General features: G+C 43.2%; 1 protein-coding gene across 1 annotated transcript; it reads right to left on the bottom strand.

Annotated features, from left to right (window-relative positions):
* Positions 1-3: 3 nt before the first annotated feature.
* On the bottom strand, positions 4-27,843 carry LOC113013723 (C-type mannose receptor 2-like). Its single transcript, XM_026154864.1, has 12 exons — positions 27,369-27,843; positions 20,589-20,779; positions 15,514-15,730; positions 15,051-15,389; positions 14,582-14,676; positions 12,147-12,274; positions 6,754-6,829; positions 4,943-5,074; positions 3,392-3,611; positions 2,927-3,262; positions 434-525; positions 4-269 (listed from the first exon to the last, which is right to left on the bottom strand). The coding sequence occupies exons 1-12, from the start codon at positions 27,409-27,411 to the stop codon at positions 144-146; spliced, it is 1,995 nt and encodes a 664-aa protein (XP_026010649.1). The 5' UTR covers positions 27,412-27,843; the 3' UTR covers positions 4-143.
* Between the last annotated feature and the right edge of the window lie 147 nt (positions 27,844-27,990).

The following is a 27,990-nucleotide window of genomic DNA, read 5'->3' as shown; positions in this document are numbered from 1 at the left end:
CTGCTTATTCTTTATTTAGCAGTGACCGTTTCATTTTAAATAAGAAAGTAGAGTTTACACAAATTAGAGAACTAAAGAATAATCTTTTTTAAAAGGACAAAGCAGAAAGAAATGTTTCATAACCAAAATTGGTAAAGCTTGTCTTATACAGATGGTTTCGTTTCCTTGTTTCCTTCTTCATCCTTGTGGAAGACTTCTCCTTCTGGCTGCTTCCTCCAGCTCAGTGCGAGATCTCCAGCGACTCCCTGGTCCTTCAGCGTCTGTTTGAGCTGGGACACAAAAATGTGATTTGCAGAATATGACAGACAAAATTATTCACTAATATTTGCTATTCACTCTTTTTTGCTGCTGCATAAGTTTGTTGTTATTAGGTATATGAAAGTTAAAGCAGCTTAAGGTTTGTTTCACAATAACGCTGGAGGTGACCAGTTACCTGTTTCAGCATGGCATCCATCACATCATCGTCATTCAGATCCAGACTGTTTTTCTCCAGCCTCAATCTCACCACTTGCTTGTAGGTAGGCGCTGATTAAAGAACGAGGGACACTCAGGGTTAGAAAACAAAGGATGGACAGCTTACGTCACCTGCTTTTCCTGCTGCCCTGAGTTTAGTTCAGGGTGTCAAACTCATTGCACATGGCGGGCCACATGCAGCCTCCTTTCAGATAAACTCTCCTTTCTGTCAGTGACAAAGAAAGAAATCGGCCATCGTTTTTCTGACGCTCCAGATGTTGATCTTGCTGCTTTGACTTCCCATTTAAAGAGTTCGATCACAAATCTCAGAGTAAAAGTTGATTCTGCACTTTGACGGTCACGTAAACGAGGTGGTGAAACAGCACCTCAGACGCTTATCGAAGGTTAAGCCCTTTATTTTCAAGCGTGACTTGGAAAGTGTTATTCACGCCTTTATTACTTCACGTTTGGATCATTGCATTTCTCTTTCAATGGGGGTTGGGCAGGACACTTTGTCACGCTTGCAACTAGTGCAAAATGCCGCAGCACGATTTTTAACTGGCAGAAGGAAATTCGACCACATGGCTCCGGTTTTGGCCTCTCTACATTGGCTTCCAATTGAATTAAGGATCCGTTTTAAAGTCCTTTTATTGATTTTTAAATCTCTAAACGGTCTGGCACCTGTTTGCTTGTCTGATTTGTTGAGGCCTCATGTCCCCATTCGCTCGCTTCGGTCAGCTGAGCAACTGCTGCTTTCGGTCCCAAAGTCACGGCTACAACTTGGAGGAGGCCGAGCGTTCTCTGTTGCTGCTCCAATGCTTTGGAATAGCTTCCCTCTCCATACCAGACAGGCTCCATCAGTGCCAGGTTTTAAGTCCAGATTAAAAAACTATTTTTATTCGCTGGCTTTTAACTCTGTGGGTGACTTTTAAATTGATTTTGTTGCTATGTCTGATTTTTGCTATTTTATTACTATATTTGTATTTGTATTGTACAGCACAAGTGCCAATGATGATGATGATCCAGCTGTTTTCACGGTTGTTGCAGTCATGTTGGCAGACAACGGCCGACAGGATATCAAACAGGTTTGATTTTCTATGACTAAATGACTGATGATCGGGAGCTGGTCGTGAGGTCTTAATCGTGACCCCACGTACACAACATGATGCACGACACACGATTAAGGCGAAACTCGGGCCGATCCCCAAAAAGCTCAAAATGGACCAAAAACCACACAGTGGATGCCCAGCTAAAGTTTCACAAAGTAATTTACATGGAAGCTTTCTGTGGTTTCCAGTAGCACATTTAAAAAAGACACGTGGACAATCTGAAAAGAACATATTGAAATGAGTAGTAGCACTTTAGAGGATTCATACACATCACACGGTGTTTGAGAGTACGTGATAAGGGAGCATTTGCATGGATTCAAAACCTTGTAAAGCAGGAGATGCAAAGCAGCTTCTTCCCAGCTTTTTCACCAGGTGTGTGGAGTGGCAGGGTGACTTTCCCCTGCCTGTATTGAATACTGCTGTTTTAATAGTTTGATGATTTGATGGACTGCCTCTACTGCATCTTCCTAACGGACTGAAACATTGTGCATGTTACTATAAATTGTTACTTAACTTACTTTGAAAAATTCTGGTCAAAAGGACTGAGTGTAACTAAAGGTTAAGGCATAAAACCAGCATATTATACAGAAATCTAAATTAATTCCAAATTATTCTCAGACACTACACTGTGATTGGTGGGAGCCCCCCAGGGTAAAGAAGTGTGGGGTAAGAAATAAAGCAACCTCAGTTTCACAGCCTGATCTCACAGTGCAGCAAATCTGTTGTATCATTACTTTTGCTTCTTTATGGATGGTGTTTAACGTCGGTCTGGAGTGCGTGTGAGGCTCTGAGGTACACGCAGTGTTGCCAACTCAGTAAGGAAAATCGCTATTGGCTGTCCTAAAAGTCGCTAGAAGTCGCTGAATGACGTCATCGCCCAATTTGCATAATTGGTCATGCTAATCTAATTGTAACCTATGTTGATGGAGAGAGAAATAACATCGTGCAAGAGACATAAAGTGAGTAAAAACGTCCTAAATGCATTTAGAGTTTATTTAGAACTACAAATTAAATTTCTTTTAGCAATTATTGTTTTTTTTTAATGTCACAATTCCAACCCTGCTCCTTTACCCGGGCTTGTGCAGGTGCGTCCGCCTCCTCTGCACTGCACCGCAGGCCACGCCCCGCCACAAACATGTAATTAAATTCAAAACTGAAGACTACCTCGATGTTAAATCTAATATTGTGCTTAAATAAAAATAGTAAGTAGACTGAACTCAGTTTTATCAGCTTAAGTCAGTTACCGGTGGTTTTCGTTCAAAAAGCTGAGCAACTCAGTTTATTTGTGTTGGCCTAAATTAGAGAAATGAGGTAAGCTGGAAATTTTGCTGTTCACTGGTGGAAAGTAACAAAGTGCAGCTTACCCCTGTAGCAGATAAATGCTGTTTTTCGATCACAGTTCCAGTCCTCCCATGCTCCAGATGGAAAGAGTCCTGCCGCACAAACCTTACTCCCTGTGCTTAAATCAGGTTGACCTGGGTTCCAGTTTCTAAACGTGGAGTTACTACCATCTGTCCACTTCCAGGAGTCTCTGAAAAGGCCGATCCAGGCGGATTGCCCTGCAGGTAGCACTTCTGTTACTCTCTGGTTCTCAGACATGTTTCTCACACTGGCCAGGTCTGTGTGATGGGCTCTGCAGTAGCTCTGAGCCTCCGTCCATGTCATGAAATTGTTGATGAAGACAAATGTCACGTTCAGTCCTGAAAACAGACCAAAGTGAAGTGTTCTGAAGAACAATGTAGATCCCCGAAACACAACAGCTCCGGTTGCAGATGAAAATGCTGCTGACTTCTACATTTAAAAAATATTTTATTAATTAAAACCCTCACCTGTGACATCAGAACAAATGGCGTTAAATTTACTGCCACATCTGTCATTATTCCATAATCCAGTCTCATGTAACTTAGCACAGTGTTCGTTCCCTAACCAGTTGTCCGGTTGTCCAGGCTCCCAGTTTCTGAACGTAGCCTCATTATTTTTGTAGAAATCTGTGTCTGGCATCGACCACCTCCAGCCGTTAATGTCACCATACATCCCAATCCAGGTTCGCTGCAAGCAATAATTAAATTGTGTTGACTAAAACGATATGACCTACATTCCTGTCTTAGAAATGAAGCCTGAACTGAGAGCTCTCATTTTTCTTTGGAATCATTCAGTTTGAGCTGGACCGAGGGGAGATCTGGTCACCTGGTGCAGTAATTACCCAGTCACACCTGTAGTTACGTGGTCAGTGGCGTGTTATGTCGACAGACTCAATCCCCAATGGACCCCCTGCAATGGTAAAGTTAGGCTGTGTGTGGACTGTGTTGAGGGTGAGCTTTGGGGGGGAGTGGCCTGTGTACAAAAAACTGAAAACTGTTTTGTTTTACACCCACGTACAGATTAAACACAAAATTACACACAAGGGAAGGAGCCCGAGTTAGTGCATGAGGTTGAACGGTACCGGCTGAGTATAGTTGGGATCACCTCAACGCATGTCTTGGGCTCTGGAACCAGTCTCCTGGAGAGGTGCTGGACTTAATCTGGAGTTGCCCCTGGTGAAAGGCGGCGAGCTGGGGTGGGTATCTAGCTTGTATGTAGGGGTTTCTCCCAGTGGACAAGAGGGTTTTTTCCCTGCGCCTTCAGGTCAGCGAATGGTTCCTAACTGCACTTATGCACCGAATGATGGATCAGAGTACCCAGCCTTCTTGGAGACCTCTGAAACAATAAGCTCCGTTGGAGCAGCCTTTCAACGCCGACACGAACCCGACGTATCAGCCAGAGGTCCCTTTGCTACGGTTCAGAGCCGCGGACCTGTTTTATATACGCGAGGAATAGTTTTCTATACGAGATCGCTGCAAAAAGTGCAGCCTTACCTAATGTCCACCTACTGTTACTCATTTATATTAAGATTAAACATTTAGTTGGTGTTGGTGTGGAGAGTAGCCTTCAGTATTCTGTAATCTGTAGTGGAGTACATTTTAAAAGTAACCGTCCCAACACTGCACAGAGATGATGACTTGACCAAAAACATAATGGACTACTGGGACGTTCAAGTAAAAGCACGAACACAAATCAGAAAACTTAATCCAACGATAGGTGAACATTTATCTGCAAAATAATTTTATTTTTGAGACAATTTTTCAATAATACATTTTTATGTGCACTGAGGTGTTTTCATGGTGTTTTATTGCTTTTTTACCCAAAGGAATGATCTGAAAAGTCGTTTTCAGGCAATAGAAAACATATTTTTTGTAATATAGCAGATTCTTTTTAACTATAGTGCAGAAAAGTGACGACATCCATGCCTACCATGCCACTGATACATACAAACACATTAACTCCCACCTGTGGCTTACATATATCAATTTAATTTAAAAAGAGGATAAAAGTGTACTCACATTTTTGTATTGTGCGTAGTTCATTTTACTTGAGTCTGCCATGCTCTGCAGGATCTTCACATCCTCCATGTTTTCTATGGTGGCCAGGTCTGTGTATCTCTCCCTGCAGTAACTCAGAGCATCAGTCCAGCTCTTCCAGTCATAAACAAAATGGTACTGACGCTTAACATATGAGGAGCCTGAACACAGCCCTGCAGAAATGGAATATTATTGTGTTATATGTAAATATCGATTACATTTGGACTTAAAAATAATTATATAGCTTATCTGTGTGGTTTCAGTGGAATTGTAGTGGTATTAGTTGTGTATTTAATTAGAGCTGTAAAACCACCAATATTAATGTCATAAACATAAAATGACTTCCTAACGATGACTATCCTTCTGTTTCTAGATCAGTTAATATAACAGTAACACAAGGTCACACAGTGCTACCTGATACTGTGTTTAAAATGAATATGAAAATGACATGAAAAATAAAAAACACATTAAAATTCTTGCCTGCTGCAACTATGATGAACAGAAAAACCTTTTCCATCCTTGTCTCTTCCTTGTTTCTTGATATTTCTTGGTAAGTTATAGATTCAAATCTTTCATCTTCATGCGAAGTAAGATGAAAATATCTTAGCTCTAAGGATCACTATAGTTCACCTTCTGTCTCTGCATGTCCACCTGCGTTCATGTATCTTCTCTGAGGTCGTCCTCTTTTCTTGGCATTTGCCTAAAAACAAAAATATGTTCTTTTTTTCAGTTGTACAACCTGTAAGGTGTACCTGCCACTCTTCAGCCCTCCTCCCCAGACCCCACCCCAGGTATTTGCCTTTAGAAAGTTTTTACTATGTAAATAAGAAGGTGCAGGCACCAGTACTTCCCATCAGTGGTTAGCATTAGCATCTTCACACACTATTTGTGTGTGTGGATGTTTTCCCATCAGGTGTGTTAACATGTGATTTCAGATTGTCCTTCTGAAATGAGATGGCCAGAGGCCACGTCACACTGGACTCTAGCTTCAGTGAAGATCTTTCTTTCTCTCCTGTTCTCTAACTTTCCCCCTGCTTTTACTTGTATAGCTCCCTCTGTGTGTCTCCCTCCATCCTTTTACACTGACTGCACGTCTTTCTCTTTAATGCAAACTCACTCCTCCTGCCTGCAGGAAGGTTGTTGGTGTGGTCACTGGAGGCCTGTGCAGTACAGTGCAGTGGTTCACTGTGTCCACTGCAGCGGCAGCGTCATTGTTTGGCCGGAGGACCCAAGCTGGGTCACGACAGGACGCAACATAAAGTGACTTATTTTACTTCAACCTGAAAGACATTTAGCATTCTGCTTATGTAAAACTGGACGGTTCTCCAAGTGTGTAAAATCAGAGCACGGCGCTCTGCAGTCAGTTCATTGTTGAGCCTTATAACTAACCTTCATTTACAAAATCAGTATAATGACGCTCATGTGTGAGTTCAATAAGGAAGATCTTGCGGTCGCAAATTTTGAAGCCATCATGATAACCTTCTCCCGCTGACGATGTGGGGACCCAACTTTTTTAGCTCCGATTAAAATCAAGACACTCAAAAAGACTCTGGAAAAGAGTCGAATCCTTGGGTCAGAGTTTAATACTCTGAATCAAATGAACAGCAGGAAAAATACATACAGACATTTAGCAAGAGAATTACAAAGCAGAAAGCCAGCAAAGCAAAACCCCGGGTGTACAGCTTTAAGCACAGACAGCAGAGCAACAGCAGAGGGGGAAAGTGCTGGGGTGTCCTCTGGTCCCCTAATATATACGGACCAGTATCCCCGCCCCCTGCTGCTGGGTAACTTACCCACCCGTCCTCCAGCCAGACACAGCTGACACTGAGTCTCATCACCATTAAGCTCCCGTGTTTCACAGTGACGATGCTGAATGTGGGAGACAGAAGTACAAACAGAGAACAGGGAAAGCTTCAACATTCATGGGTGCGACGGCCATTTTTGTCTCCTCTGTCATTTTTTTTCGGTCTCCCTCTTCAGTGTCCAGTGCTGTGGACAGGCCTCCATGGACACCCAAAAAAAGTCACAGCGTCGCCTCAGCTGAAACCTACTAATACACATAAGGTTAAACTAATTCAAACAGCATGGTACAAAAAACAGAAACGCTAATATTTATTGCACTGCAAGTTCAGCTCACAGTAGTTTATTGTTTCTGCAGCAATCGTGGCGCGATGAGGAGGACGCTCAGCTGATGGTCGATGCAGGTCAGACTTTAGCACCCGATGTCGCTTTGAAACTAAAGAACAGGCATGTGTCGGCTTGTGCAGCTAGTTTCAAAACACAAATGTCCTCAAAGATTTGTAAATAAATATAAATGTGTTACAGATGTTCTGCACTCACAGTCAGCTGTTCTAGTGCGTCACTGACCGACTTCTGCCTCTGCTGCTTGCGTCTGCTGTCTCAGACATATTTGCACTCTTTCATAATTGTGACTCCGAGTCTCCTGTGTTTGTATAGTTGTAATAGTGTAATCACTCCAGACCTTTTCCATCTGTCACGTTTCTTTGTAGCCACTTAGAGGGTTTTTGCGCTGATATTTGAGTTCTTTTTAAAATCATTTTGCATCTACATGCAGTTATTTTCTTTGCAGCTAAATGAGTATGAGCCTCGTTTTATTTTGCTGTAGTACTGTAGTCCAGTGTAACATATGTGGTAGTGCCATCATTCTCTGGCTGTCAGTCTGTGTCACTCCTGTACTGCATATTTATATTATTTGTGCACTTTTACAGAGCTGGTTTTAATCTTGTTACACTGTGTATACTGACTAGAAAGGCTTTCAATTCAATTCCGTTTTTCTTTCCCTTCTTATTGCAGTTGTTTTGTGTCTGAAGTTTTCTTGAGAAGCTTTTTCATTTGATTTACTTCAGTCACATCCCCTACAGCCCTCTGTGGGTTGCAGGCCTGTTCAATAGTTCACACAGGCAGTCATTAGAGCGCCTGTAACATCTCCTCCTATGGCAGAATCAGAAAGCCGTGAAAAAGATATTCTCTTTTCCAAACACAAAGGCAAACAGTAGAAAGCAGCACAGAGTGAAAGAGTCTGATAGAGGGAGGGTTAAAAGAGCGACGTACACAACAGAAATACAATCAGACAAGTTTATTTTAATAGAAGAACAGAAATGCTGCAGCACACACACATGAAGGGTGAGTCTGTGTGCAGCTCTGCAGAGCACCAGGACCAGAAATAGGCTGAGAGCACTACGAGCATTTAGCGATGAATATTTCAACCACTCTCTCACTTTGAAAGTCTGGTCTCTCATAACCACCACTCCACCTTCTGTCCCTGCTTTCACTTCTTTAAACTTTTAATCCACAATCTTTAAGTTCACATCTTTGTTACTTTCTCCACAGGCCTGCCCACCACACCCACTCAAACCCATGTCCATTGCTGCTCTCCATCTGGTCCTCTCTTTGGAAACACAATGCAGCAGATGTGGGAGCAATAATCAAATATATGATGGATTCACATGCATTCATAAAGAAAACTTTACCTGGTGATGTGATTGCTTCTTGAAAGTCCTATTCTGACTGCACGTGCATGTGAGATTTATAAACTGGAAAAATCTTATTGGCTTTGTGTTGAGGAAACCAGGGCGATGCTAACAAGAATGTTAGATAGAAAGACTGGCGTGGATCAAACACACACACATTTCTCATGCCAGCGTCAGGGGCCACTGTCACTTAAAAATACACACCAGCCTGCCACGTACAGGTTGAAAGTTTCAAGACTCCCTAAAACACATTTTCCTCGATTTGAGCCTCAGTGATGCAGGTCAGAAAAGTACAACAGTATCAACTTTCATTTTTGTATTGTTTGGGTCACTGAAAATTACATTTAAAATATTGTTGCTGTCATCAAAACTGGTCACTACCCTTACATATAAACGTTTATATACTGAACAGTATGTAAAGGTTGTTACATACGGTGGTCCCTCGTTTATCACGGGAGCTACGTTCTGAAAATAACCTGCGATGGGTGAAATCTGCAAAGTAGCCAGCTTTATTTTTTACAGTTATTATGGATGTTTTAACCGCAGTGGTTCACCTTTCGCTGTGCTGAAAACGATGTTGCACTTTTTACCCTTCACAGTTGAAAAAGACTAGAAATAAATGTTTTTCTTCTTTTGCATTTTATCAATAAATGTAGTGAAAAGTCAGCGAGCACCTGTGAAACCTCATGCTGCGTTAACTTAAATTACATTTGCCATTGAACAAAACTAAACTAAACTAAAGTACTGATGTGGATGAACACAGAACAGGAGGAGTAACGACAGCCTGTCGTACTCTTACCACAGAGATTGTTTTCACATCTGGAGGTTTTCGGGGCATCTGGAGCACAAATCGCCTTTAACATACGCCCGCACTCCTTCATAGTTCCCTCTGAACACACGTACACAAAATATCACACAAATCCAAATCAGACGAACAGAATCAACTTTGGGGGATTTCCTGAATGATTGAATAAACTGTTTAGTTTTAGTCTTAGAGTCATTTTCCAACAGAACTAACACGAAGCACCATTGATGTATAAGTGTATTATACTGTATTGTCTACATTATTGTGAGATAATTTTTTTTAATAGAAGCCACATTTAATGACGTCTCTGCCTTCAGTCAAACATAAAGTGTCATTATTACTACAGTCCACAAGAGGGAGCACTTGTTGTAGTATTGTGCAGCAGTAACACTGGAAGGAGTCGTGGTACTGACGCTGGGTAGTAGTTACAGACGAGGAAGGAGACTCTGTCCCAGTCCAGTCCCTCCATAGTGTCACAGAGATGGAAGGCACAGCCCACTCTGTGTGTGTCTGCCCACACCATCTGTAACACACACGCACAGTTTAAACTGAGTGGATCTGCCACATTCTACACAAGCTTTGGACAATGTCCTCTGCAGTGGATTTTAAATAAAAATATCAGGATGTGATTGAAGTGACTCTCAGCTTTAATTCGAGGAGTTTAACAAAAGTGTCGAACTGTTTAGGAACTACAGTCATTTTAGTCGTATTCCCATTACTGAGAAGTAACCGGACAGTTGATTGATATTTAAAGTCGTTCTCAGTTTGGATATGCATTTCTGCAGATAAATGATGTTAGGATGATTCCAAGTGTTGAACACCTTTTTTGGTGCCACTGGAACAGCTCAAACTTAAAGACATGCTGGTCTGCTTAGCAGAAAACAAAGCAGCAAACTTGTGAAACTCAAAAACGACAACAGGAGCTTCTACAACAGCCCGCACACATAATTCCTGTATCAGAATCCTGAGAGAGATTCTGATGGACCAGAGCACATCCTTCATGTCAGCCAGTTTTGAATTACTGGGTATGAAGTCTATTTGGGCTAAAGTGTATCACCCACAGACTGATGGTCTGGTGGAGCATCTGAATAAGGCTTTCACTGATTAATGATGATGAACATGATTGGAACCAATGTATAGATCCTGTTTTTTTCACTGCGTTTATTAAATTTCCTGTTTGGCAGGAAGCCACATGGGGTTCTGGACCTACAAATATAAAGCTGGGAGTGCCAAGCTCCAAAAAAACGGAATTCAGCACGTAATGGACAAAACTTCACGCTTTGGGTCAACTGTCATGTGAAAAAGGGTGCCTTAGGGTGTGTGGTGCTGACCCCCCAGTACTGTACATCAGCCAGTACATCAGCGGATGAGCCACGCTACAGCACTGTAGAGAAGTGCTTAGCTAACAAGTGGGCGGCCAACACCCTGTATTATTTCGTGGCTCAAGAGTTGGGAGTTTGTCTTGTAATCAGAAGGTTGCCGGCTCGAGCCCCGGCTCCAACAGTCTCGGTCGTTGTGTCCTTGGGTGAGACACTTCACCCGTTGCCTACTGGTGGTGGTCAGAGGGCCCGGTGGCGCCAGTGTCCGGCAGCCTCGCCTCTGTCAGTGCGCCCCAGGGTGGCTGTGGCTACAATGTAGCTGCCATCACCAGTGTGTGTGAACGGATGGATGATTGTGTATAGTGTAAAAGCGCTTTGGGATCCTTAGGACCAAGTAAGGCGCTATACAAATACAGACCATTTACCCTTTTTTTTTACCATTTCCTCCTGAGATCCCCATTCACCCACTCTTTGGAACATTCACCCCTGCAGTGGCACAACAAATGTCAACAAATATCCACACCGTGACCACCTGTCGGTATCTGGCTCAAGGGTAGCAAAGTTAGTGGGAGTAAAGTTAGTGGGAGTAAAGTTAGTGGGAGTAAAGTTAGGCCAGACTGCTTGCTGCCCTAATTTGGGCTTTGGGGTTTTCCAAACAGACCTGATTATTACATATTTTGATGTATTTGAAAGATGTGGACAGATCACTCAGAAGTATTTTCTTCAACTTTCAATATTTTTTTACAAAATTCAAGAAAGTGTTAATCCCACTGATAAAGTAAATCCAAAACAAAAAGGGCTTTACAACAAGATGACAGACTTTTGTTTTATTTTTATCTCAATATTGCAGTTCACATGTTTTTTGACAGTAAAGCTGACTTTGAATACAGTCAGACTAACCAAACAGCAGGAAGTAAAACTAACATGAAACGTGAAAAGAAAAATCAACTTTCAATTTTAAACAGGAAATAAACCAGAGAAGTAACACAGACTGAATACTGACACTTAGGCTACGTCTACACTAATCTGGATACATTTGAAAATGGGCGTCTGAAAACGCTCGGCGTCCACTCTATCGTTTTCAATCGTTTCTGAACAGTTGTTCATCCACACTGAAAACGCCGTCTCAGTGTGGACAGAAGGCCAAAACGGAGAGAAAAAGATGCGCTTTTAAACGAAAATGTATTAGTGTGGACGTGGCCTCGATAAGATGCCTGAGTAGAGAACAACGAAGTGCTGAGATATTTACACAGACACGAGAGGCACAGCCACAGATACATGAAAGAAACCTTGAACTCCTACTTACAGACATAAACCAGAACACAGGAACTTAAACGCATCAATAACCATAACATGAAAACAAAACTTAAGTCTCAGTGAGGTCCTAATAAATAAACTTTACTACTACAATCTACCAGAATAAAGATGAATCCAGAAACACACAAACAAATCAAACTCCTAAATGCAGAATAACAGTAAAACAAGAACACCAACACGTTTATTACTATAATGTGCTCTATGAAAAAAACCCAACACCAAACCACACATGAGCCCTGATCAACATTTAAAACTCATTTTTACAGGTCGTGATCTTCTTGGTTTGCTTTTCATCCCTGAGGAAGACCTCCCCGTCCGACTGCTTCCTCCAGCTCAGTCTGATGTCTCCTTTTACGCCCTTGTTCTTCAGCTTCTGTTTGAACTGAAACACACAAAAAGTGCTTTTCTGAATATCATTTAGACAAAACTCTTCACTAAAAGCTCGTTATGCTTACTGCTCTGCTTTGCAAGGATGCAGGATCACACATCTATAACTGATTTAACCCTGTACATTGTTCCAGTGTTTGTGGACAGCTTATACATTTCTTGATTGGTAAATAAAGGCAGGCAGTATTCAGAGGACTACAGTTTGAGGTAATAGAGGTAATGAATTATTCAGTCAGGTGATGTCTGTTCCCTTATTATTCCATAACAAATTAAAACGATAAAACAGTCTCAAAGTAATCATTCATTACTTTGAGTTACTTTTTACATTCATTACTTTGGGTAAGTAATGAATGTAAAAAGTAACTCTTTGAATAACATTTCTAAAAGCTATTTTTGTGCAAACTGACTGAACCTTGTGCTCTATTAGTGCATTACTGTAATAATATTGTTTGCAGATTTATACACCTGATTTTAACCAGATGTCAGCAGATGTTTTATGTTGCCCTGGCTGATTTCCATCCTCGACACCGACAGTATTTGCTGTCTTTATACGAGACTGTGCACCACTCACACACAGTTCTTTATTGTAAGTCCATCACAGTTCAGAAAAGTAACCTGTTTGTCTGCACTAACCTGCAGAGGATTTTCATGCAGCCTTTAAATAACGTACATGTAAGCTTTAAATGAGCAGTCGTTCCCTTTAAAGTTAAGCTCGTTTCCTCTCCCTTCCTGTCTTTCTTATCTTTCTCCATCTCTGACTGAAGTTAGCTGCTTCTTTTCTCTCCCTGTGACATGCAGCAGCTGGACCTTTAGTTAGCAACGCACTCTGAGACAAACAGCACACTCACAGGTTGTGTGTTTGCTGAGCTGATAGAAACAAATTACCCAACACTTGCTCCCTTTATTCTTGCCACTCTTTTGTAGGGCGAGCCAGAAGCACCACAACCGAAACTTGCAGACATCCGTTCTGGTGTGGTGTGAAAAAAACAAATCCCCAGCAACATCCGCTGGGATTGAGAGGATTGCCTTTCATGTGTCACTGTTCAAACTCAAATCGGTTTGATGTGTGAAGGCTCACAGCGGCGTAACACAAAACTCTCCTCAAATACATTTGTCTTTATTGAACAAAAGCAACCAACTGCTGGTCAGTGTTTATTCACACCTCCCCCAAAAAGCTCTCAGTATCAGGTGAAGATCAAACTGAGGGGCAGACAGCAGTAAAGAGGTGAGTGGGGCCAAAAAATGAGGCAGCTTCAAAATAATTACTTATGAACAGTGTTGGTCAAGTTACTTGAAAAAAGTAATCAGTAACTAATTACTGATAACTTTCCCGAAAAAGTAATCCCGTTACTTTACTGATGACTTATTTCCAAAAGTAATTAATTACTTAGTTACTTAGTTACTTGTTAAAAACACGACTTACAACCTGAAGAGGTGATAAAGTGATAGATCTTTCAGCCCAATTCTACTTTTTCTACATAATCCATCATACAAAATGTCATCAAATGGAAAAGTCTCTTTTTAAAACTTGTTTTATCAGTTTTAATCTTTTTAAACTTTATGCATCAAGCAAACATTTAATTATCTGCAACATTCTCTGACTGGAATAAATTAGTTTAACATTTAAACCTATTTTCTGCACATTCCAGCTCATAAAATAAAATATTTTTTGTGTTTACACTCAGTCTTTCAAATAGATGCAAGTAAAACACAGCAGAAAATAAATAAAGTCAAAGACTCAGCGGTCCTGTTGCTCTATTTTCACCTGTAAAGCAGGAGTTGGGTAGGCGGAGGTTTACCCTGGTGCAGGTGTGGAAGAATCCGCGAGTTTCTCTGTGTTTCCCATTACGTCGTAGCTACTCGGTGCTTGCTCGGAAGTTTAGGGGTTTTTTTCGCTGTAAAAAGAAGTTTTCTTCCCACACACAGCGGACACTAATGTTTTTGTCACTTTTTATGGAATCAAACTCAAAGTAAGGTCAGTACTTCCACGCTTTAAACGCTGCACGCTCATACTCTCTCCTGCACTTGATATATGATCCATTGTTGATCTGCACACAGCTGTTGTCACCAACGTCGCACTCGCTTACGTCACTGTCATGAGACATTCTCGCAAAAAAAATCACAGTTTTAGTAACGCAGTAACGCAGCGTTCCTACAGGAAAGTAACGGTAATCTAATTACCGTTTTTGCATTAGTAATCCCTTACTTTACTTGTTAATTGAAAAAAGTAATCAGATTACAGTAACGCGTTACCCCAGAACTAGTTTTACCCCTGCACTGAAATCATGAGCTGTATAATTACCTGTTCCAGCATGGCTTCCATCACTGCAGGGTCATTCAGATCCTGATTGTCGTTTTTCCCCATTCTCAGTCTCACCACTTGCTTGTAAGCCGGCTCTTTGTAAATAATGAACAAATGTACGGGTTTAATTGTAAAGGTAAATAAGTAATGCTGCATGTGCACAGTACAGTAGCACTTTGTTGTTGCTGCCCTGAACGTTCTCAGGGTAAATAAAAGGGATTTGTTATTTCAGAAATGAAGCAACATCAGTTTCACAACACTGTACTAAAGCTCTTGTGTTTTTACTTTCTTATATTAAGCTAAGCTGACTGTATTGACCTTTGTCATAAAAACATACGTTGTCTGTAAAGTTAAACAGCAGCCTGCAGTGCAGTCTGTGAGGATCAGAGATGATGGTAGCAGCCTTGTCTCCATTTGAAAAAATTGCATCTAAATTCAAAAACTAAAAGCTACATGAATCAGAACTTACCACTGTAGCAAACAAATGCTGTCTCCCGGTCACAGTTCCAGTCCTCCCATTGTCCAGTAGATCCAAAGTTTGCTGTGACACAAAATTCATTTTTGACAACATGATTGGGTTCATTTGTATTCCAGTATCTAAACGAGGAGTTACTTCCATCCATCCACTTCCAGGAGTCTCTGAAAAGGCCGATCCAGGCGGATTGCCCTGCAGGTAGCACTTCTGTTACTCTCTGGTTCTCTGACATGTTTCTCACACTGGCCAGGTCTGTATAATTAGCTCTGCAGTAGCGCTGGGCCTCCATCCATGTCATGGATTTGTTGATGAAGACAAATGTCACGTTCAGTCCTGGAAAATAACCAAAGTGAAGGGAGAACAAGACATATTTAAATGTAAAATCCAAAGACATTGAAAAGACTTGTAGAACTTAAACAATTTTGTTTTAGGGTTCTGTATGAATTAACATCCTCACCTCTGATGTCAGAGCAGAGTGCTTTAAATGTATTGTCACAGTTTTCATCAGTCCATGAGCCAGTCCACTTTAACCCAGTACAGTGTTCTTTGCTCATCCTATTGTCTGGTTGTCCAGGCTCCCAATTTCTGAAAGCCACCCCGTTTTTGTATAAATCTGTGTTTGACATTGACCATCTCCAGCTGTTCATATCATCGTACAGTCCAATCCAAGCTCGCTGCAAGGAACAATTGAAATGTGTTGTGACATAAACTATTGATCTCAATTGTTTCATAAAAAGCCTTGAAACTAAAATGGTATTTTTTTACTTTCGAGTCATATATTTTGATTTCAATGTAAACTGGGTGATTATCAGGTCATCAGTTGCTATTTCTTTGGATCTTGGTCAAACAGCATTTGATGATGGTGATCTTTATTTGTCACTTGCAGTTGCCTGCAGGGAAACCATACATATATTAAACAAACATCACGTTGAGGAGACAGGTCAGAATAGGTAGCATAAAGAAAAACAATGAAATGTACAACACAAAAGGGGAGGAGCAAAAATAGAACTCTGCTCTGCTCCTGACAGGGGATCACTAGGAGAACAGAAAACAAAAACTACTCAGCACACAAGCACATGAATCTTCACACCGTAACACCATGAAAACACGTGACAAGCAACAGGGGTGGGTGAGTAGGGTTACAGTAAGGCAATGTAGACAGCAGCATTGGGTCACGGTATCTCTGAGGAGTCCAGCTAACCCGCCGTATGATTCAGGTGGGGGGCAAGCATCTCCATTCAATTCAATTTTATTTATATAGCGCCAAATCACAACAGCAGTCGTGTCAAGGAGCTTTATATTGTACAGTAAATCGTACAATAATAGATACAGAGAAAAACCCAACAATCATATGACCCCCTATGAGCAGCACTTTGGCGACAGTGGGAAGGAAAAACTCCCTTTTAACAGGAAGAAACCTCCAGCAGAACCAGGCTCAGGGAGGGGCGGGGCCATCTGCTGTGACCGGTTGGGCTGAGAGAAGGAAGACAGGATAAAGACATGCTGTGGAAGAGAGACAGAGATTAATAACAGATATGATTCAATGCAGAGAGGTCTGTTAACACATAGTGAGTGAGAAAGGTGACTGGAAAGGAAAAACTCAATGCATCATGGGAATCCCCCGGCAGCCTACGTCTATTGCAGCATAACTAAGGGAGGATTCAGGGTCACCTGGTCCAGCCCTAACTATATGCTTTAGCAAAAAGGAAGTTTGAAGCCTAATCTTAAAAGTAGAGATAGTGTCTGTCTCCCGAATCCAAACTGGAAGCTGGTTCCACAGAAGAGGGGCCTGAAAACTGAAGGCTCTCCCTCCCATTCTACTTTTAAATACTCTAGGAACAACAAGTAGGCCTGCAGAACGAGAGCGAAGTGCTCTAATAGGGTGATATGGTACTACAAGGTCATTAAGATAAGATGGGCCTGATTATTTAAGACTTTGTATGTGAGGAGCAGGATTTTGAATTCAATTCTGGATTTAACAGGAAGCCAATGAAGGGAAGCCAAAACAGGAGAAATCTGCTCTCTTTCTAGTCCCTCTCAGGACTCTTGCTGCAGCATTTTGGATTAGCTGAAGGCTTTTCAGGGAGTTTTTAGGACTTCCTGATAATAATGAATTACAGTCGTCCAGCCTGGAAGTAATAAATGCATGAACTAGTTTTTCAGCGTCACTCTGAGACAGGATATTTCTAATTTTAGAGATGTTGCGCAAATGGAAGAACGCAGTCTTACATATTTGTTTAATAGGTGCGTTGAAGGACATGTCCTGGTCAAAAATGACTCCAAGGTTCCTCACAGCGTTACTGGAGGCCAAGGTAATGCCATCCAGAATAAGAATCTGCTTAGATACAATATTTCTTAGATTTTCAGGGCCGAGTACAATAACCTCAGTTTGATCTGAATTAAGAAGCAGAAAGTTAGCGGTCATCCAGGTCTTTATGTCTTTATAAGACATTCCTGCAGTTTAACTCATTGGTGTGTGTTATCTGGCTTCATGGACAGATAGAGCTGGGTGTCATCTGCATAGCAGTGTAAATGTATGCTATGTCTTCTAATGATGCTGCCTAAGGGAAGCATGTATAATGTAAACAGAATTGGTCCTAGCACTGAACCCTGTGGAACTCCATAACTAACCTCAGTGTGTGAAGAGGACTCTCCATTTACATGTACAAACTGGAGTGTATCAGATAGATATGATACAAACCACGGACGGTGCTGGCATAAGGTCGGCAGCCTTAACCCAATTTCCTTCGGGGTCAATAAAGTTTTATTGGAGATTATGTATCGGACTTTCAGGAGCAGGACCACGCCTCCAAACACGCTCCTTCCGGCTGTCATCTATATAGGTTCCTCCAGTTCTGCTAGCTGTTCATTGTCGTTTACGTGCAAACAGGGTCCATTCTCAGCGGATACCTTTAAACACAGCTTTCTCACAGGAGTAACATAATTTTACTCACATTTCCATTCGCTACAGTCGTCCTCTCGTCTGTCAGCGCATCAGATGAACAACTACTCAAGCTCTGCGTCCATCGCTTTTTCTCCGGCAATCCAAGAAACACACCAAACGCCTTATTTACTAAAGCAGCCGCAAACCTTCTACCAACGCCTTGCCAGCTTCCCTTCCCTCCATCCATCCTTTGCAAAATTCAGCAACATGCTTGGTATGGCGGTTTTGGCGCCAGAGCACATCGCTGCCTGCCGCCCTGCTCTTTTTCTGGCTCAGTGAAACGGGGCTGCCGTGCAGGAGCGGCCACGGTCGCTGACGATGCTCTTCATTGAAGACTCATGCTGGTTGACTCTGGCTCCCAGAAGAGCCCCATCCCACCCACTGCTGCGGACAGTTTAGCGGCAAGCCACGGACTGCAGCTGATTACGGCTAACGGTTCTAGTATTGCAACTTATGGGGCAAGGTTAGTGACTGTTAGTTTCCACGGCCGGAAATTCCAGTGGAACTTTTTTGTTGCTGCCAGCTCGGCACCGATTTTTTTTGTGCCCACGGACTGTTAGTCAACGTTGCTCACAGACGTTTGATTGATGCTGTTCTTTTCACTACCCTGTCTAACCCGGGCCGCCCACTCCCTTATTGGGGCCAGTTTGGTGGCCTTCGGGGACATATTTCAGCGTTTGCTGTAAGAGTTTCTGTTGCTGTCAACTCCTAATTTCTCCAGCGCAGCAGCAAAATACAGGGTTGAGGATTACATCGCCACGGTTGGTCCCCCGGTGTTTGCGTGCGCGCGTAGCTGCTACCCTGTCCATCACCCAGGAGGAGTTTGAGGCCATGGAGCGCCTGGGCATTGCGCAGCACTCGAACAGTGCCTGGGCCTCTCCACTTCACATGGTGCCCAAGTCGGAGGGGTGGTGGCAACATTGAATGATTGATTGGGTTAAGGCTGCCAGCCTTGCCAGCGCCATCTTACCCTCCGACCATACATACATTACACAAACATCACATGGGGAAGACAGGTCAGAGAGGTATAACAATGGAAAATGCACAACATGAGGAAAGACGAGGAGAAAAAATAACTCCCCCCAGACTGAGCTCCAACAGGGAGATCAGTTTGAGAACAGAAAAAACACCTCAGCACATGAATCATCACATCTCACAACACAGAAGACATGAGCTTCGAAGGCGTTCGGAGGGGGTGGGGGGTGAGTGTAGGTCTGTGGAAGATCAACACGGCCATCGATGGCCTTGAAGGAGGGACAAAGGGTTCTGACAACAATCCTTTTATCATGGAGAATTTTGTTGTTTCACTCAGCTTCAACCTTGGCAGGTGCCAGTGCGAACAGCTGCATCCAATTTTTACAGTTGGTCTAATTCTCAATTATGTGTTATCCATATTGCAGAGCCATGAGCTTCTCCAAGATCTTATCCATATTGTGTTCAAAACACAGTCTGAGTACTCACAGCCCTGCCAATTGTCTATCATGTCGAACAGCCTTATGGGATTTTGAACAGCTGTAGCTGCTTCTTGTTCTTCGATAAGCCAGGTCCAATCAGCCAGAACTCTGTTATCGTGGTTCCAAATTGGTAGATGTCGTTCAATGTCCTCCATCGAGAGTGTCGCCAGACACGATGCAACCGACCATCGAGTATCCGGCAGCAAACGGCTCCGCAGGACAATCGGGCTCTCCCAAGCCCAGCAGGGGGTCAAGTCTGTTACGGGACCAGTTGATCCGCCTCGGGTCTCTCCTCCTCCTGCCTCCCCTTTCCCTCATCCACCTGCTGGCCTCCGTGGAAGCTCCGCCATAGCCTCCACCAAACAACTGAGTTATTTTTACACATCTGCCAGCATCTGGCCAATCCACCACATTTCATTGTTTATACCGTTAAAACAAAAAAGAAAAGCTGAGGAGCCCCTTTTGTTGGTCCTTCTTTGGCTCTCGCACTCTGGGGCCTGGATCTCCTGCATGCCTGCTTCATGCTCCTCACACCCTCAAGCAGATCGTTACATGGACGAACCTTTTGAATACAAACGTGTTGATCCATACAGGTGTACACACACGTGATCAAAAACGACACCTTTCTTGGTTGCTACCTCAAAGCACGTTGTGCACTGTTGGTCCTGCGTGCTGCACAATAACATTCAGTATTTAGTATTTACTGTTACTTACATTTATTTAGTTTATTGCAGTGATGTTGTGTGTATTGTGTTGCTGTCTTTTTGCTTGCTTTCTCTTTCTCTCAACAGGTAACCCAGGTGATTTCTTTCTTCTTTTTTTAAAGCTTCCTCTCTCTCTCACTGTCCCTCTTCCTCTCCCTTTTTTCTTTCTTTCTGTCTCTCTCTCTTTCTTTCTTTCTCCCTTTCCTATCCCTCAGTCATGTCTTTCCCATTTCTAATAACTTAAAAAATTAATAAAATAAAATAATAACAAAGGTCAATCAAATGGACCAATACAGCAAGGCTGTGATGATCCATTTGGTAAAGTAAATCCGTTGAGCATCTCTCTTGGCCTTCAGACAATAATTCTGATTGCTAAAGAACCAAACAGGACAGGCAAAAAGAAAAAGAGGAAGAGAAAAAGTGTACTCACATTTTTGTATTCTGCGTAGTTCATTTTACTTGAGTCTGCCATGCTCTGCAGGATCCTCACATCCTCCATGTTTTCTATGGTGGCCAGGTCTGTGTATCTCTCCCTGCAGTAACTCAGAGCATCAGTCCAGTTCTTCCAGTCATAAACAAAATGGTACTGACGCTTAACATATGAGGAGCCTGAACACAGCCCTGCAGATATAGATGTGAATACTGATTTTACATTTATGCTTAAAACAAAAGAAATCCATCTTAACTTTGTCATTATATTTTAATGTAATAATATCTACTTTTATGTGCAGTAAAATAACTTAGAATTTTAACAATTTGGTGCAAACTATGATTCTGTTTTCAGCACAGCAATGAAAGAGAAAAGTATTGTACAGCTAACATAATAGTTCCTAAAGGTTTCACAGTGCTGATGTTGCATTAAAGAAAAGTGGAAATGATAAAAACACATTAAAATACTCGCCTGATGCAGCTACGATAAACAGAAAAACCTTTTCCATACTTGTCTGCTTCGTGTTCCTTATCCGACTGAACGTGCAACTGATCTTTCAGCTTGTCTCATGCAAAGTGATTATAGGGAAAATATTTGCATTCAACACCAGTAAAGCTCACTGCCTGCATCTTTGGTTAATGAGGTTCTACTGAAGCCTGTGTTTGGTGAAGAGTGAGGCTTTTGTGAGTCTTGCTTGTTCACAGGTGCAATGACGTCCCAGGTGTACCTGATACACACTCCAGTGAATCACCTCAAAACAAACTGAAGCAATCTGATAAAAACAAAATGTAACTTTTATAGCAAATATAAGTATGTTCTACTTTTAGCTTCAGATGAACAAAAAAAAGGTTTTTAGATTTTAAAAGTAAAGTAAGACGTAAAAAATATGTTTGACGTGTGGCAGCAAGTAGCACATTTCTTCTTTTTCTTTGAGATGTTCCTTTAGGGGTTACTGTAACATAAGAGTGTTTATTATTCCCAGAGCTGGTAAGTTGTCATGGTGGATGATTTGGCTCCACCCTGTCTGCACCTCCTCTTCTGTCACATCAACCCTTTGCATGTCTGGTTTTCCTGCATCTATAAATATTTTCTTCTGTTTCTTCTGACGTTTATCTAGAAGAAGCTTTAACATGTAAATAAAAAAAGGTGCGGCACTACTGCTGCTAATATATTTTCAGCTGATCTTCACAGTGTCCCTGTGTGCATGCACATGTGTTGTGAGCCTTCGTGTTCAGTTTTGCCATCGTGTGTAACTTTGTAATTTCAGATTATCCTGTTGAATTGAGATGAGATTATTGGCTGTGAAAATTGTGTACATCACTGTTCGTTGTATGCTACTGATGACGGTCATTCCTGTATATCCATAAACTTTCCCATTGGTTGGTTTTTATCTCTGCTTTGGTGATTTATCTTAGGGTGACCAACTGTCCTAGGAGAACTGTGTTCCCAGGGGAACACAGCCAGCAACTGCAGGTGAAGCTTGGGATGTGACCGGTCCATCCCCAAAGCCGGAGCCACCCCGAGCTGTTCACAGACGGGGGGCTGGCAGCCTAGCCTGCGTAAGTGGAGGGCTGAGCAAGGCGATGACCCGAAGGTCCACCCCCAGCACCGTCACCACGTGCTTGTCTGTAGACAGAGGAGCCTCAAGAGTGAACTCGCAATGAGACACTCGAGGTCAGACACATAGTCCCAGCTACTGGGCATCCCCGTGCTGGCCGTCTAAGTCCATGACACACAGGCCAAGCACCAACAGGGAGCCAGCATCGCAGGCTGGGGGACACTCACTCACTTGCTGAGGCATCAGACACAGCGAGGACCGACCGGCGGGCAAGCCGGCAAATGCGGCAACACGCCAGGAGAACACAGCCTGCAGTTGCAGCAGCCTATATGCCAGACAGAGACTGGCCAAGGAGGCTGGAAAACACACATTCGCTGGCTGACGTATCAGACACAGCGAGGCCAGACTGGCGTGTAAGCCGGCGAATGCGGGCAACATGCCAGGGGAACACAGCAAGCGGCTGTAGTGTAGCCGCTGGAGAGGAGCTCCAAGCCAGGGACGCGACCCGCAGGTCGCCCCAGGGCCAAGCAGTACAACACACTCGCTTATCAGACACAGCGAGGCCCGGCTCGCTGTGTCTGAGGGAACACAGACAGGAGCCGCAGCAGCTGATATGCCAGAGAGAACCCAGCTAAAAAAGGCTGGAGAACGCCAATGGCGTGTCCAGCGGGGTGGCCTGGGGGGGCACAGGCCACCCCCCAAACCAGACTGGCCACCCCAGGTGCCACCCCAAAGGCAAAACAATAAAATTCAATCAAATATCAAATGTCCGATTATGTTTTCACGGTGACGCTCAGATATCCGAGTGTAAGTGAATGCAGCATCGCTTCTGCGCTATGTGCATCACGTTAGCAAAGGTAGGAGAGCCAAGCGCGAAAGACGCACTGCAGGAAACAATTTTTCGGTGAAAGAAAATGACAGAATAAATGTCCCGGTAAGTAATATTAAGTTTGTTGAGTTTAGTAAACTTCGGTGAAATTAGAATACCAAGGAAAAAATAACACTTAAAGAATTATTGCAGCCGTGGAATATTTCAGACAGTATGCTACTGAGGGCAGCTAACATAAGAGTTATGAGTTATAAGATATAATCTAAGTCGTAACATTGCTGTATGGAGCTGCAGATTTGGTTGCAGGTTAACATCGCTGGACTGGCCATCGGGCATACCGGGCATATCCCCAGTGACTTATTTTTTATTTTTTTTGTAACGGCATGAACAATGAGAGGTGGTGGATTGGCCAGATGCAGGTCGATGTGTAGAAATAACTCCGTTGTTTGGTGGTGGCTATGACGGGGCTTCCACAGAGGCAACAGGTGGACGAGGGAAGGGGAGGCAGGAGGAGAGACCCGAAGCAGCCGCCAGTCCGAGTGTCAGGTGAACTGAACTTCAGGTAAGAAGTTATGACCTGCAGTCTATCTGGGTCAGATATAAACCAAGTTTAGGTGGAGTTTATTTTCATGTTGCTGACTTTTTACTGTCAGTTGCAATAACTCATACTGCGTTCTAGCCAGTTTGACGGAGTTTTTATACAGCTGGGTGGGTGCTATGATGTTACTGATAGTGAACTTTATTTTATTCATAAGGTTAGTTAGTAGAGTTGCCAACGGCTCCTTAAAAAAATGGAATGGTCCCTCATTCAGAGAAAATATTACGCGTTTCGTATTGAGCTGAGAAGAGACGCAGTTTGTCCCGGACTTTAGCTAGAATGGAAAAAAGACACAAAGCTGGATTTATTCTGTCTTTGCTGCACAGCTGCCTCTCCTCTCATTCTCTCCCCCTCCCTCTCCTGTTGCTACTTCAATCATGAAACTGATCAATGATCAGCTGATCGGCTTTTCTCTCTTGTTTATTTATCGCCCACTTTGTGCCAGAAAGAGGAAACCAGCAGATGTCGCGCTAAACAACAGCAGCACGTTTAAGCTTGATCAGCTGTTAGAATTTATTTAATATTAATTTCTAGTATCAGCTGATGTTTGCTGGAGCCACAGCTGTAAAGCTGCTGGTCATGATGTGGGTTTGGATATGTGGTGAGAGGGAAACATGAAGATGAAACCAGGAGATGTCCTTACTGAACCATCAGAGCTGAACAGGTGATGGAGAAACAGGTTTACCTTTTAGGTGACATGAATGAGTTGAAGGGAAGTTATGAACTGTTTCTGAGAGATAAATAACACCAGGATCCTTTTTTAGGTAGCTGACAGCTGGTAACTGTGCAGGGGCGGGTCTAGCAAAGTTTTGCCAGGGGGCCAGGTAGGGCATTAACAGGGAGAGGGGGGCACAAAGACATACTTTTCTTTCTTATTCTCATTTAAAATACCTAGTTTTTATTAAATAATTATCTAAATCTTACAACCAAAGTTTTTATCTGACGTAAAATGTATAGAAATCATACATATACCAACAAGACTGTACATCACTGTCACAACAGCATTTGTTTTCATTCAAAGTCTTTATGGCTTTAATACCTGGTGGGTCGGTCTGTAGTAAAAATGCCCAATTTTTTTGTCCCAGTCCAGCCCTGCAGGTTAATACTGGCAGTGTCACCATGCCAGCTGACTGTATTTCATCATCAGCCAGTGTTGTTCTTTATCAATATTACCAAAGTTTACCATAAGGCAGCATAGAAAGTATTTACTTGCTTTCAGGTTTTATTCAAATGTTAGTCTTTTCATTTGTTTCTCCACTTTTTTCCTGTTTCAAAATCAAACACCAGTTTGTGAGAAGATTATCTTCTTTTTTTAACAGGCAGATAAAGTTTTGCATTGGAACTGGCTAATTTGCCAATTGTTTGTTACAAATGTTCGTATTTTAATTTTCAAAAATGTTTTTGCCCAAAACATATGTGCACTACATGTCAGTAAAAATACTATGCAAATATTGATGTCCTTGAATGCTGAGTAAACACTGACAAAGCACTGATTGTATCTCTTGTACTTTATCAACGCAGTATCTAAAAACTTTGCACCGTAGTGGTTAAAATCTCATTCTAATAAGAGTTAAAAGTGCATTTGGTTATTAGGTTTATAGGATTATTGAATTATGGTTAAGGGTTGGTAGAATTTTTTTTTTAAACATTATCTGCCAATTAAATCTGCCACCCTTCTCCAAATCTGTGCCCCTACCTGGCCCCCCCAACAAAAATTTTCTAGACACGCCACTGGAGAACGCACACTCGCCGCAGCGAGGCCCAACTGGCGCGTAAGCAGGCGAATGCGGGCAACACACCAGGGGGAGACAGCCCGGAGCAGCAGTGCAGCCAGGGACGTGACACGCCGGGAGTAGCAGCTCACTGGGCGGGCCCCTCTGGCCACGGGCACCCGCAGCATGTAGACAACGTGCCAGGCAGTGAGCCAGCGCCGCAGGCCGGAGAACTGTCAACCGCAAGCCGAGCCAAGCATCATAAGCATCAACCTCCTGACAATCAAACCTCCACCAACCCAGGCCTCAAGAAGGCAAGCCCACGGGAGGGAACGCTGTGGGAGGGGCCCGCAATCAGGCGACCCAGACATGGGTTCACTCGTCCGGGTCCCACTCCAGTGGTAGCCAGAGAGGATGGAAGCTTCTTCAACATCCACCTCATGATAATCAACCCCCACCAGCCCGGGCCTCACAGAGGCGGGGCCATGGGAGTGAACGCTGCAGCCACCATCCTCACATAGCCTCTCAGGCTATGTGAGGATTGGAGCGGACCCCCTGTGCCCAGCCCGCCTGCAGCCCTATAGCGGGAGCGACAAAATGGCCACCAGCAGAGCATAAGTAACCCTCACACCCCTGTAGGGCACGCCGCCCTGCCCAGGGAAGGTCCAAAGGGGCAACCAGGGACCGGGGGGAGGCAACGGGGGAGGGGCCAAAGGCAACTACTTCCGCCATGCACGGCAGCATCCAAATGCGCGCAGGGGATCATAAACGCCAAGAGGCAGGGCACACACGGCCTGCAACCAGGCAGCAGCGGCACCTAAGACAGTGGGCACTGAGGTTGCGTGATAGCATCAACCTTGAGGTCCACTCTACTAGATGGCACCTCAGGAAGGGCTAATTCCCACACCCGGCATGCTCCAAGCAAGAGCTGAAGGGACCCATCTCGCCCGACACTGTACCTGGGGACCAGCAGGGGGCAGACCAGGGACAGGTGGGCAACACCAGAGGAGAGGATGGACGCTTCGTGTGGGCCGCCATACTTCTGCTACCAAGCAAGGGGCCTTACGAAAGGCAGATTGAAATTTATCAAGAATGTTATGTTCATCTAGAACAACCGTGAGTTGCTTGGCCACAACCTTTTCTAAAATCTTGGCAACAAAAGGCAATTTTGAGATGGGTCTGTGGCTGGAAAGCAAAGAAGCAAATAAGCATCAGGTTTGGTTTTTTTTAAAGTGGGTGAATGACAGCACTAAGTGTGACGTCATCCCCGAGCTGCTGCTTTGTGAGTTGTTGTTCTGCGCTCACAGACGGGACACACAGCATGCAGCAGCGCACCTGGTGATGTTTAAAAGATGCCAAAGTGCAGCTGCAGCTTTTCAGATGAACTGCAAAAGAAATTTCCCTCGTACTGTCCCGGTACTGGTCATTTTTCTCATACAGATGAGGCCTTATTTCTGTACCATTATTTAATTCCAGAGGTCTTTAAGTTATTTTTTTGCCCTTGTTGACGTGTAAAAGACGATGTGACATTTTTGTTTCACCGTTCATTAACCGCACAGGGAAGGCATCGTTTAAATAGGTTAAAATTTTCTTTAAGCAAATGTTACACACTGAAGGACGACAGGGTTCATTCAGGTGCACATGAAGATTTATTGCGCTGAAACACAGCAAAACAATTCAGTGTTACTGGCGGCTTCCATTGTGATAACTGGCCTGCGTTACTTTTGTGGCATTACGTATAATGGCCACGTATTAATCAGCCCTTAACACACAGAGAAAATGACCAGTACACAATAGACAACATAACATGTACTGGCTGGTCTATTTCCTATAACTTTAACTGAAACCCGCTAACAGTTTCCTTTCACCTTACTGATGGAACAACACGGTTACAGAGATTAATGCAGGAGGCTAACATGACTTAGCTAGCGCACAAATGTTACTAGGATTACCCACAGATAACGTGAAACAACTCCCTTATTCGCTCACATTAAACACCATATAAACAAGAATTACACTCCAAACATGTTAAATAAGCATCAACTTTACATAAATGTATGTAGTTCTCGTATATTGCTCTCACCTGAAACACAGCAAAACAATTCAGTGTTACTGGCGGCTTCCATTGTAATAACTGGCCTGCGTTACTTTTGTGAAGGATTATTTTGCCAGTTACCCGTTTGGCTGAGCCGCCACTGCCACCTACTGGCGAAACTAAATACCGCCCTCACATCACATCAGGTGGGAGCAAATGAGCTTTTCGCTCTGTGTTATGATGCAAACTATTGTCACAACAAATAGCAAAAAAATGATGATGGGGGGTGGGCACGAACACATAAGGAACACATCTGAGACTTGTTCTTAATGCTCAAAATACTCAGGGCGCCACACAAACATTATTGTTAAAGTTCTTCATGACTGGGCCAAGTGTCCTCTTTTTTGGAAATCAAAATATGGTCACCCTAGTTTATCTTATTTCTGTGTACACATGATTGAAAACCACAACCAGTATAACTAAGTCGCAGACTCACAACAGAATTAGAAAAACAGGCCTTTAAATAAACGGTCAGTGCAATCTACAAACAGAGCAGAAGTTGCCAGAAATGATCCACCATTGGCTGTCCTGAGGTGCAGTGCCTGCCTTTCAGTGGTCACCTGATCGTCACACCCATGCACACGCACGTGTGGCTCATCACAGCTGATAA

This window comes from Astatotilapia calliptera, chromosome 20 (assembly GCF_900246225.1).
Source record: "Astatotilapia calliptera chromosome 20, fAstCal1.2, whole genome shotgun sequence".
Taxonomy (NCBI): domain Eukaryota; kingdom Metazoa; phylum Chordata; class Actinopteri; order Cichliformes; family Cichlidae; genus Astatotilapia; species Astatotilapia calliptera.
The sequence above is the reverse complement of the archived record's forward strand: the minus strand, read 5'-3'. Positions and strand labels throughout refer to the sequence as shown.